Here is a 12,112-nt window from a genome sequence, read left to right as displayed (position 1 = left end):
CTCTGGCCCAGGATGATGTAGGTGGTCATCACAATCTTTAATTATAAGTTTTGTAATTGGATGGGCAGGGTCTAGGACAACTGGATGTATAACATCAGGGGGTAGGTCATTGCTTTGTCGTAACCTTCCGCCTACTCGAATGAGACCTGACATTGAATCCAGTTCTGGAGCAAGAGAGAGAAGACGACTGGAATGTGGAAGGGGTTTGTGAGACTGAAGACATGCCAGATCATTTCCAAAGGAATCCAGCTGGGCCTGTCTTAGGATGGCAATCTCTGCATCGAGGTAGGTTGCTGCTGATGGTGTTGCAGGAGGCTCTGTCAACCCATGATAGGAGGCAGCGGTAGAGTCAAGGAGATCCTGAAAGGTGGTGAATTGGGTAGGGTCAGAGATGGAGGGCTTTTGGTTAAAAAAATACGGCACCACAGAAACTGGGCTTACGTAACTCTACAGGATCTTCAGCTTGATCTATTGTGGGGTTAGTTGGCCACAGGTCAGGGGGTTGCAAGAGGAAGGCAGGTCCTTGGTTCCACCTGCAAGGCTCACTTAGATCAGATAGCTGCTTTCCTCTAGTCAGATCATCAGCTGGGTTGTTTGGGGAATCCACATAGCGCCATTCCTGGCCTTTGGTGAGTTCCTGGATTTCAGCCACCCTGGTTCCAACAAAGACCTTATAGCGGCATGAGTCTGAGAGAAGCCAATAGAGGACTGTGGTAGAGTCACTCCATAAAGTAGCCCGTCTGATTTTGAGGGTGAGCTCGGTTTGGAGGAGGTTGAACAGTTGAGCTCCAATCAGGGCTGCGCATAGTTCAAGTCGAGGGATAGAGAGTTGTTTTTTGGGCGCAACACGGGACCTCGCCATTAGGAAGGATACATTCACCTGTTGATCATATTCAGTGCGCATATAGGCGACTGCGCCATAAGACTGCTCTGACGCATCGCAGAAGATGTGCAGGTCTAGGATGGCTGAGGGGTTGTCTGCTGACCAATGTACAAAACAACGGGGCAGTACTATTGAGGAGAGATTAGGGAGTTCTCCTTCCCAGGAAAGCCAGGCTTCTAGGATGTTGTGGGGAAGGTTTGGGTCATCCCATTCTCTTGCCTTTGCCCACAGGTGCTGGACAATTATCTTGGCTCTTGTTGTGTAGGGGAGGATGTAACCAAGAGGATCATACTGGCTTGCAAGTACCCTGTAGATGTGACGCATGGTTGGAGTAGTAGCTTCAATGGCTCTATGCCTGTATTTCAGGGTGTCTGTATGGCAATTCCAATGAAGGCCTAAAGTAGATTCCATGGGGTCAAGAGAAGGATGGTGTGACAGCCAGAGCTCTGCCTGGTCTGACCTAGCATCGGGAGGGAGATCACAAATAACCTTGGGATCATTACTGGCCCATTGTCTAATGTCAAAGCCACCAGAGGAGAGGGTTGCACGCAGGGAGTGAAGGAGGTCCTTAGCTTCATCTGATGTGGGGAGACTTTGAAGGCAATTATCCACATAGAAACAGTGTTGTATGGAATAGGTAACACGCTCATCGGCCTGTGCATCCTTTGCAATCCTCTGGAGGGCATAAATGGCACAGCATGGGCTGGCGGTGGTGCCAAATGGGATTACTTGCCATTCATATATAGTTGGAGGGGATTTAATTTCTAGGTCACGCCAGAGGAAGCGCAGGAGGGGTTTATCTTGGGGTAGCAGGCGCACCTGGTGGAACATGGACTTAATGTCACCGCTGATGGCAATCTTGTGCTGCCTGAAACGAAGGAGAACTCCAAGGAGGGAAGGCCCAATGTCACGACTGGGATGCAGGAGTGAGGAAGTGAGGACGCAAGTGCAGAGTTCTGGTTGAATAAATAACATTTAATAAATAAACAAAACACGAGGAGTAAAAACAACAGGCAAGTAAGTAACACAGGAACATCAAACGTGGAACAAGAACAGACATGAGAGTAACGACAATCATCCGGCAAGTGCACATACAACAGGCAGGGGTATATATACAAACAGACTAACGATACACAGGTGTGATGAGGCAGGTAATTAATTAACAAGAGTCCAGGTGACGACAATCGGAACAGACACAAAACATGACACGGATCACCGTGACATAACCCCTCCCTCTACGAGTGGCTACCAGACACTCACATGACACAAAACAAAAACAAAGTCTGGTAGCGAGAGTCCAAGGGAGGGGTGGAGGGCTTGGGGACCCTGGCGAAGCTGGCAGCCGCCGGGATGAGACCAACAGAACGGTTTGCCGGACTGCGCAGGAGAACCGGAGCGATCGCTCCGAGAACCGAGGCAGACGAATTACCCCCCTCCTGGGAATCGTCGACGATCAGATGCCCCCGGAAATCTTCTCCCATCCCCTCGCGGAAACGGAGACCCTTGCTCGGTAGCCACCCCGGGGAAATGATCGGGCGTGGTCCGTTCCGGATCCCCCTGCGAGCAGGATGGTGGTCCTCCGAGGGACCGTCGACGACGACTCAACCGTTGGGGGACCGCCTGGGCCGATCCTCCTCCCGCAGGAGTGAGCGATCGCTCACGGTGGTCCCCAAGAGACATCGGGGCTGATGGGGAATGAACCCCGATGTCACTACTCCCCCTCGACGAAACTCCTGGGGAGCCGCCCTCCGTGAACTCGCTGCGTCCAATAATGGCCGGATGATTCTGTCACGACTGGGATGCAGGAGTGAGGAAGTGAGGACGCAAGTGCAGAGTTCTGGTTGAATAAATAACATTTAATAAATAAACAAAACACGAGGAGTAAAAACAACAGACAAGTAAGTAACACAGGAACATCAAACGTGGAACAAGAACAGACATGAGAGTAACGACAATCATCCGGCAAGTGCACATACAACAGGCAGGGGTATATATACAAACAGACTAACGATACACAGGTGTGATGAGGCAGGTAATTAATTAACAAGAGTCCAGGTGACGACAATCGGAACAGACACAAAACATGACACGGATCACCGTGACACCCAAGGGTTGGACCAGGAAGCAATTGTGAATTCAGACATTGATTCTGATAGGAAAAAGAACAATCAAATACAATGCGGTCCTTTCCATTATGACACACAATGTGATGAGGTATATACCAAGACTCTGGGGCATCTGCTGCTTCAGAGAGAGTCAACTTCCTGACATACCCAGCATCAACTAGCTTTTGGATCTCTCTGGTATAGGTTTCCGCCTGTGAGGGATTTTGAAGCAGTCTCCTCTCACAGCTGCGAAAACGGGACATAACTGCTTCCTTAGGGGCCTTTAAGGGGGGCCAGGGATCAGCTCGGAGGAGAGGTGTGGCATACCTTAGGATGTCATCAACAGGAATTCGAATGGTTTGAGTCTCCAGCTGGTGAAGTGCATCTCTGTCCTGTTTAGAACGGACAACCAATTTTGTGTTCCTCAAAGGTACTGTGTCCAGCTGCCACAGTTTTTGCACATTGTGGTGAATGTCATCAGGTGGACATTTAAAGGAGATATAGTGACACTTTGTGGAGGGAGAGCTAACAATATCTCTAGCAGGGCCCTGTAATGTCCAGCTGAGACGGGTTTTGATAGCTGCTGGGGCTCCGGGGGGGCCTAACCTTACAGGCAGTGTTGGAGTGATCAGGTGGGTATGATCAGCTCCTATGAGTAGGAGGGGTCTTATATTATCATGCTGCTTCAAGGGAATCTGCCTGAGATGAGGGTAGCGCCGCTGGAGGGATTTCACAGGATGAGAATGTTCAGATAAGGAAAGCTGATCTGCAGTGAAAGCATGCCTGATGGCATAGGTTTTCTTTGGATGGGCCTTTGGAATGAGGGTGAAGGACACGGTGGCACCGTTTAGAGTCTGGACATCCTGTCTCACTGTCCTCAGCTTCAGGCTCTCAGACTCTCCTATCAACTGAAGTTTCTGGGCTGCAGGATGCAGAAGGATCGTACGTTCTGATCCATCATCTAATATGGCATACGTGTCTAAGGACTTGTTTCCATTACGTAGGGTTACTTCAACTACCTTTAGCAGCACTTTATTGCAATCACTAGGATGGTCTAGGTATAAATTCTGCACTTGCCTCTGATTGATGTTGCATAGGACCTGCAGATGTTTCCCATTACATTGGTTACAGCGTCCCTTCAGATCACACTGGTTTGCAAAGTGGTCTCGTGCACACCGCCAGCATCGTTTCTGTCCTGTGATCCAACTAGCTCTCTGATCTTCAGTGAGCGTGAGGAAGTCATCACATTTACTGACGTGATGTTCAGGTGAGTTACAGTAAGCACACAATGGACAACGCATGGATGTGGGGTTGAGGGGAAGCTGACTGACCCTAGGAGGAGCTATCTGGACTTTAGGGAAGGTCACTTGGGAAGTCTTGCTACCATGGAGTATAGCTGTAGCTCTGAATGGGTGAGGGGGTGGTGGCTTTGGTCGGACAGGTTGAAGGGTTCTCTCCCTTCTGGGCTGGCAACGGGTTTCCTGTTGCAACCAGGAGGAAAAATCTAGGAGGTTATAGCATAGGGGACCTGATCTACTCAAACTGATGCTTCTCTTAAACTGACAAAAGTGCTCACTGGGTAGTTTCTCTAATAGGCGTTCGACATGTGAGCCACAGGTAAGCTCAGAGTGACCTTCGGGACCCATGGACTGGAGGAGACCCACTAAGGCTTGTACTCTAAGGGAAAACTGATCTAGGCCTCTACCATAACCTATACGGATAGCAGGCATCTCCATTATAGCCCGGAGCTCTCTGAGAGCAAGCTGTCTGGGTTGGCCATAACGCTCATCTAGGGCCCGCATAGCTTGAGTGTAAGGATCTGGAGCATAAACATAAGCTAAGGCAAGCCGCTTTGCCTGATCTACCTTTAAGTGATCCAGTAAGATGTGATATTTATACTGCTCTGACTCTCCTGGGTCTAACAGGTTGGATAGGGCCATCTTTAACATCATATATTGGCTTTCATCTTCTCTAGTAAGATCAGGGAATGAGGGACCTTCTATCTTACTATATGGGTGCAGTCGGCCTAAAGGGGGGGCTAAATGGCTTGGTGAGGCTGCAGAAGTATGATGGTGAGGCTGCACATTTCGGGGCTGGTACAGCCCCTGGGCAGAGTGGGCCATAGCTCTAGGCTGAATTTGAGATGACGACATGTAGGCTGGGAGCAAAGGGTTACGCGAGACTGGGACTTGACCCGTGACAGGGAACTGACTATTGTCAGAAGGAATCGTGTGCTGCCAGTACTGAACTAAGGGCTGACTGGCAGGGGCATGGCTTATAGGAGGTGGATAAGGAAGCTGCTGCCGAGGTGGAGCAGGAAAGGGCTTAGTGTCACGAGTGGTAGCCTGGGGTGGCATTGCAGCATGCTGGACTTGTGATGCTACTAACGGAGGGCCAAAGGTTTCAGAGAATGGTGCTGAACGAGACAGCAAAGAGTGACCTTGGTCTAGCATGCAGCGGTGGATTAGTCTACCTTGATTCTTTACTTCTTCTAGTAACTGCTGTAAGAGCTCAGTTTGACGGTCAGGAATTGGGGCTACATGAGGGACATGTGGGTACTCAGGGGCTAGGGGTCTTCCAGAAGGGACAGGTGAGCGAGGGTTCATTGCTGGCTCTGCCGGTGGTTCCGGCTCTTCCTCTTCATCCTCCTCACTGGATAGTTGAGGTGGTTCTTGGTCCTCCTCAGACTCGGACTGTGATTGATACTGAGGTCCAACACCACAAATGTCTGCAGAGTGAAGCGGTGGTGGCTCTGGTAATTCAGTAGTATGTTGTGGCCGCTGATCATATTCCATGACGTAGTTATCATAGTGTGCAGGACGCGAGGCTTGGCGGTGAGGACGCTGAAATAACGAAGGCAGGGAGTGACTGGACATTTCCACTGGTCGTCAATGGATCCGGCTCGAAGGACCATGAAAAGGAGGTTTAACATAGGATGGTAGGTGGCTGGCTTGAGACCAGTGGCGGTGTCGGTAAGAACAACCCAGTCCAGTCACTTTAATTACAGAGTGTTTTATTTATTAGGCAAGTATTTTTATGTGTGTGTGGTTTATAGTTCAATAACGCACACAAGGCAGGAGACATAACATCTTTCAGCAGCAACACACAAGGATCTTCCATGTAGCATGAACAAAGGGCAGAGGCTATGCACAGGTGCTGTCTAATAAAGCCTGTGGCTGATTGAGGCTAATTAATTAAAGGTGTGGTGAGCTGCACGGGGAACTGAGAGACAAAGTGGGCGTGGCAATTGGACAGAGGAGAAACTTCCAAACACATCTGGTTGATGAAACCACATACGTCAGCGCTTTACTCCTCCCAAACGTAAGCATGTCTCTCGCAAGTAAGCTGGAAGAGCGCCAAACAAACAAAGACGACACGCTTATTGCTTTATGGAGTGATGACAGCGGGTAAAAAAGCTTCCTAGAATCAATAAAAGAGTCTAATTACAAACTCAAATGATATTAAACAAAGAAATAACACTGTAAGAGAGAGTTTTGTGAATGCTTTTCCATCATGGACCTGTACATTAAATCACTGCGCTGTCACTCTCCTGCTGCGCTGTACTGCGAGCTTCAGCTAATGCCGAGCAAGGAGACGCGCGTCTCCTGCCCAACATACAGTAAGGACTGCCTATTATTGCATCTTAAGTTTTTTAAGGCGGAGTAATAAATAGTGTATTTGCATTTTGGGCGGGGGTAAAAGATCGGATTCATATCCGTTTTGCCAAGATGCATTTGTGGCCAAATGTAAATAGAACAGTTTTAACAAATCAGATAGCTATCCAATCAGAGAAAACACATAAAGTGACCAGGTGTAAAAAGGCCTTAAGACACTCCATAAACCTACAGTACACATACCTTCAGGAAGGCGGTGTGCTCTTCACTTTCTCCAAGCTCTCTGCGAAGGTTGGTAAGGCGTTCCTGCAGTGAGCTGACCTCAGCCTCCATCTCAGTGGCTCGGAGTTGGGCACGTTGGAGTTCTCCCTCCAACCCTCGCCGAGTGAGCTCCAGCCTGGTGGCTCGGGCCTCTGCAACCTCACATATCTCCTTCATACGGCGATGCTCAGCCTCAAGACATTCTTCAGAGGCTTTAGAGCGCTGTAACTTCTCCTAAACACAAAGGGGTGATGTGCTATTAATGCTACCTACTGGCAGAGAAGTTTTTTCAAGTGCTCAGTCTTTGTTTACAACCACAGATAAAAATCATGTATGCAAAAAACACTCTTTATTGTGTCTTAGAATGTTAGTTAGGTGTCCTTAGGTGTGTCCCCAGCATTAGAAATTTTTTACAATTAACTTAATATAACACTGTCAGAAAAAATATATACCCTAGCTATGGCTGGGGCTGTACCCTTTCAAAAGGTCCACAAGGACGCATTTTCTGTAAAATAGCTTTGAAACAATAAGCATTCATGTGTAAAGCACTATACAAACGCTTAAACATAGTGAACATAAACTCCCGCCTTCTTTCATTTAATTGGCTGGAATGCTGCCCAGCTCTGTAATGTGATTGGCTGGAATTCCCATTTGTCTTAAGGAACACCAACTTCTTTCATTTGATTGGTTAACATTCTTGCTCTGTGTAATTCGATTAGCTGGGAGTCGTTTGGCTGGCATTTGCCAGAATTGCCAGATGGTCAATCCGCCCATGTCCGTCAGACAGTGACCGTGTACTATGTCTCTTTCTTTCTCTCATTTCGGTCGTGTGGCGCGCATGCCCGCTCGTGGTGTGAAGCGTGTCTGTGCTATTCTCCGAGATGCACTTGATAGCCTTTTGTGCAGCTAATTTTTTTTTGGACAACCTAGTTAAGGCAGCAGGGTTCCCCAGCTTAGGCGGGCCGCCCGAACTGCAAAGTGCTGCAGGAAACCCTGCTAATGGACCTTTTTCAAAGGGTACTGCCACAGCGACAGCTGGGGTACATCTTTTGGCCAATTTTTTCTAGCAATGTAAAATGCATTAAAATAGCTTAATGAAATGCAATGGACAATTATGACCAATTACTACAAAGCTAATTTGAGTATATTGTGTATATAATGTCTGCTTGTGTAGGGTGTTTAAGTATTAACCTGCAGTGCGTTTGCCTCTGTCTCCATTTTCTGTAGGTTTTTTGTCACGTTGGCCAAGTCTTCACTCATGATTCTTTTCTCTCTTTCTCCACGCTGTACTGCCTCATTCTGTACAGAAATGGTTGCTTGCGCCTCTTCTAAATGCCCGGCCAGCTCACGCTTTCCTGGCAAACACAAACAAACATCCACGTAAATCAAAAACAAAGCAGAACTCGAGTCGTCCTGGTCACAGTGTGCCCAAGTGTTCCCAAAAATTCCCTCTTACCCTCCTCAAGCTCTCTGATAGACTGTTTCAGCATCTGGATACTTGTATTGCTTTTCTCCTGACTGGACTTCAGGCTTTCCACCTGTTTGCCAAGATTTTCCACCTGTGCATGGGCCTCATCCTAAAAACAAACAGAGACAGATCTATTTGTACGGTTTAAAGGGACACTCCACTTTTTTTTAAAAATATGCTAATTTTCCAGATCCCCTAGAGTGAAACATTTGATTTTTACCGTTCTGAAATCCATTTAACATCGTGCTAAAACAATAAGGTCTCGGGTACTATCGTAACCTCGGTTCCCTGAGAGACGTGAACAAGAGACATTGCATCCGCTGACGCTATGGGAACTCCTTCCTCTTCCGGTTTCTCTGAAGGTTTTATTGAATAACGCCAGTGTACTGGCCAATGTCGCCCATGGCGGCATATAGGGGCGGGACTTCCGCTACTATATAGCCTGTTAAGGTGGCAAAATACTCTCGAAAAAAAATTCTTTCAATTGAACAAACAGTAGAGCTGATCTGAGCAGTGACATGGTGGCTTACGCAATGTCTTGTTTCTGTCTCTCAGGGAACTGAGGTTATGATAGTAACTGAGACGTTCCCTTTTGAGAGCGGTCACTCGACATTGCGTTTGCTAACGCTATGGAAGATGTATTCAAAAACGCTGTGAGAACAGTGAAGAGCAGCCCCAGTAGAGCTTACTCAAGTCCGTGCACCGCAATGCTTAGCTGAGTCAGTGCACAATCCCCGCCCAGTCGGTGTAAGCCAACGCAAAGTAGATTAGATGCCTGAGTCTCTAGGGACTCAATCGGAAGCTCATTCAGAACAGAATGCATACAGTCAAAGTCTGCATGTAGGTCTTATTGCAGCCCTACAGCAGATAATCAACCTGTAACAGAATGACAACAATGGCTAGGCCGAGCCCAACATGGGCAGTAGCAAGCATATCTGCGCACAGTATCTGCTAGTATTAACATATGATGCACAATGGCCAAGATAGCTAGCGTGAAAGTACAAGGATAAAGCAAAAGCACGGCTCCATACTTAGACACTTAGCAGCGGGGAAATTTCTTAGAATGAGCTGGGCAGGTCACAGTAATCGTTTACAAATGCCACAGCCCATCTCTGAAGCATAAAGAGTTGCTCTTACAGCAATGTCAGAGCGGAGTGCTTAGATAAATGTATAACACCCATACCAGACATAGCTCACATCAGCTAGATGGGAAGGTAGAATGCAACCGTCTACGCTCTAACTGCACTGAGGGTGGTTTAGGCACATAGTCCCTTAAGGGCATATACAGCCCATGACGGCACTATAATAGGCGAGTGATTCGGCCGCTTCTGTCACTTAAAAGAATTAATTGTGGCCGGCCACTGCGCGCCCAAGGCACCAGCATGAAACGCAGCGATAGCTGCGTGTAAACTCTTGGGGTAGACAGCCCGCTTCTTCTTTATCTACTCACTGCTGCAAAGGTAGAATGTTCGACATGTGACAGTGCACCGGGTCATAGTCATTGCTTCACACCATTACAGGCACTGCGTAAAGAGGGTCGTCTAGTAGGAAGGGCTCGCTGTCCTTACTGATTTTGCGTGTATAAGCAGCAAAACCCAATTGTGGCAACACGTAACTGCTGGCACTTGGCCGAGCACAACGTGTTTCATACAGAGCACAACCGGGATAAGGACAAAGCGCATACTTTTCCCCCATCATGTACCGATTCATTACGTCCAAACCAATCTCAAACAGTCTAAAGCCCTTAACAGCCCTTAAGTCTGTGTTGCATCTGCGGCAGCCGAGACATGAGCTGCTTAATGAAGAGCAGTCGCAAATTGCTGCCTGGTACAGTAAGTGGTGCGCTGTGCACTTGTAAGCCAGTCGGTCAACCAGAGAGGCATTCGTCACCAGCACTGCAGTGTCTCGGGTGGAATATCTCAGAGCAGACTCATATCCAGGGTGCTCCTGAAAGAGGCGTACTCACATGAAGCCCGTTTCCGGATCCCCAACCAAGCACATAAATGCAAAAGCTGGCATGCAGACCGTGCTTATTTGCTCACACGCACGCATGCAGAAATCATTCTAATGAAAATACACTCCCAACATTCCCAAAAGGGGCAATCAAGATAACAGGATGCACATTTTGCTCAGCTAAGAGGGAACAGCGTTACACCCTGTGAATGTGTGTGGGTCTACACAAACCCCGCTATAAGCACAGCCGTAGTGCGCTTAGTAGCGCACATAGGTCTTCTATCGCAACAGGGGTCATCGTCTAGGGTGAGATACTAGCGGCTGCACAAGCTGTTTAACCTCTCTCGTCAGGCACAAACTATATTACCCGTTCACAATATCCAGACTCAGTACCGACGCGTTGCGCTGATTATGCATCAGGACCACACAGCTGGGGGGTCTGCGTCGAGTCAAATTGGCAGCTACTTTGGGTAATAGGATATACAAGTACCTGGCGTTCATAACTGTCTCTCCTCTGTATCATGGCGACGTTAGCCAAGGGAGGAATTGATTGCTGCACAGGGAAGGTAATTGGCTAAACACTGCCGAGTAGGGGTGGAACGGTACACAGAAGTCCCGGTTCGGTTCGTACCTCGGTTCGGGCGCCACGGTTCGATTCACTTTCGGTACAATGGAGGGAAAAGCAAAACAAAAATGAAGAAGGCATTTTTTTTAGTACTTAAGATAATCTTAAAAACATAGGTGTCCTTATCAGTGTTATTTTCAGATGTCATGAATATGAACTGAAATGCATTTAACATACTATCTCGTATTTCAAAAATGTATACCTCTTAAGTAATCTTGTACTCATCTTTCATACAAATATAGGTTCAGATGTATTACAAGTGTTACCTAAATACATTTTAAAATTACATTTTGGCCTTATTTCATATTAATGTACTAAAGAACCAAAAAATAGGCTTGTAGGATGAATTAATAGGTGTGTACGACTTCACGAGGGGCTGCAAGAAACGACAAGTGGATGACGTCAGAGTAACGCGAGAGCGATTTGAAACCAGCCTCCTCCGCAAGATTTCTCGCGGTACTCTGACGCTGATGGCGCTGCGTAAAGTTGAGCACGCTTAAAAAACTGAAAGCAGCTGAACTCGACAGAACTGCCCTGCGTATGCCTGTTGTAGATAGCAGGACAATTTATTTCCTACTTCTCAGCGTGAGAAATACAAAGTGTGGCGTTTGAACTGACTGAAATGCGTGTTTGTCAAGGTGAATGCGTGAGACTTGAGAGCCCTGATTAGATGTATTTCCACTCACATACCTAACAACTGCTGAACAACGCCGATGCAAGGTCCTTGTCTTTTCCACCAATCTCTCGCCTGTACTATTGTAACTGACTGGAAAACTGAAGTTTTGCCTAACTTGCGATCTTAAAGAGGCTGGCGGAACGTCTAGCTCTTGTGGAACACCACTTGCCATACTCGCTGTCGGCTGCTCATTCACTGACTGGACCGGCGTCGACGTGACAAAAAAATGCAGAGTGCCAGAGAATGTAGACGGGCTCTGATAGAGCACATACATAGGCGGAGCTCGGCTGCATTGGCGCCAATCAGAGGTTCAGAGCTAAAGCGGGGCAACAGATTAGCTGTCCATAAAGAACCCGCGTATCTAACAGTAGTTCCGCATTACATTCATTATTTTGCACGCAAGTTTTTTTATTTTCATACCGTGTATTCTACGTTTAAATTCATGCACCGAACCGTGACCCCCGTACCGATTCGGTTCGAAACGAATACATGTATTGTTCCACCCCTACTGCCGAGCGATGGGGATG

At 47.6% G+C, this 12,112-nt stretch overlaps 1 protein-coding gene across 3 annotated transcripts in view; it reads right to left on the bottom strand.

Annotated features, from left to right (window-relative positions):
• The window catches only part of crocc2 (ciliary rootlet coiled-coil, rootletin family member 2), a 117,912-nt gene that overhangs the window by 8,820 nt on the left and 96,980 nt on the right, over positions 1 to 12,112 (bottom strand). For all 3 annotated transcript variants that reach the window (XM_073870142.1, XM_055213078.2, XM_073870143.1), the window contains 3 exons: positions 8,320 to 8,440; positions 8,055 to 8,218; positions 6,846 to 7,097 (listed from right to left, as the gene is read on the bottom strand). In XM_073870142.1, coding sequence (XP_073726243.1) covers positions 6,846 to 7,097; positions 8,055 to 8,218; positions 8,320 to 8,440 — 537 coding nt within the window. The remainder of the gene's footprint in view (positions 1 to 6,845; positions 7,098 to 8,054; positions 8,219 to 8,319; positions 8,441 to 12,112) is intronic.

This window comes from Misgurnus anguillicaudatus, chromosome 8, assembly GCF_027580225.2.
Source record: "Misgurnus anguillicaudatus chromosome 8, ASM2758022v2, whole genome shotgun sequence".
Lineage (NCBI taxonomy): Eukaryota > Metazoa > Chordata > Actinopteri > Cypriniformes > Cobitidae > Misgurnus > Misgurnus anguillicaudatus.
The sequence above is the reverse complement of the archived record's forward strand: the minus strand, read 5'-3'. Positions and strand labels throughout refer to the sequence as shown.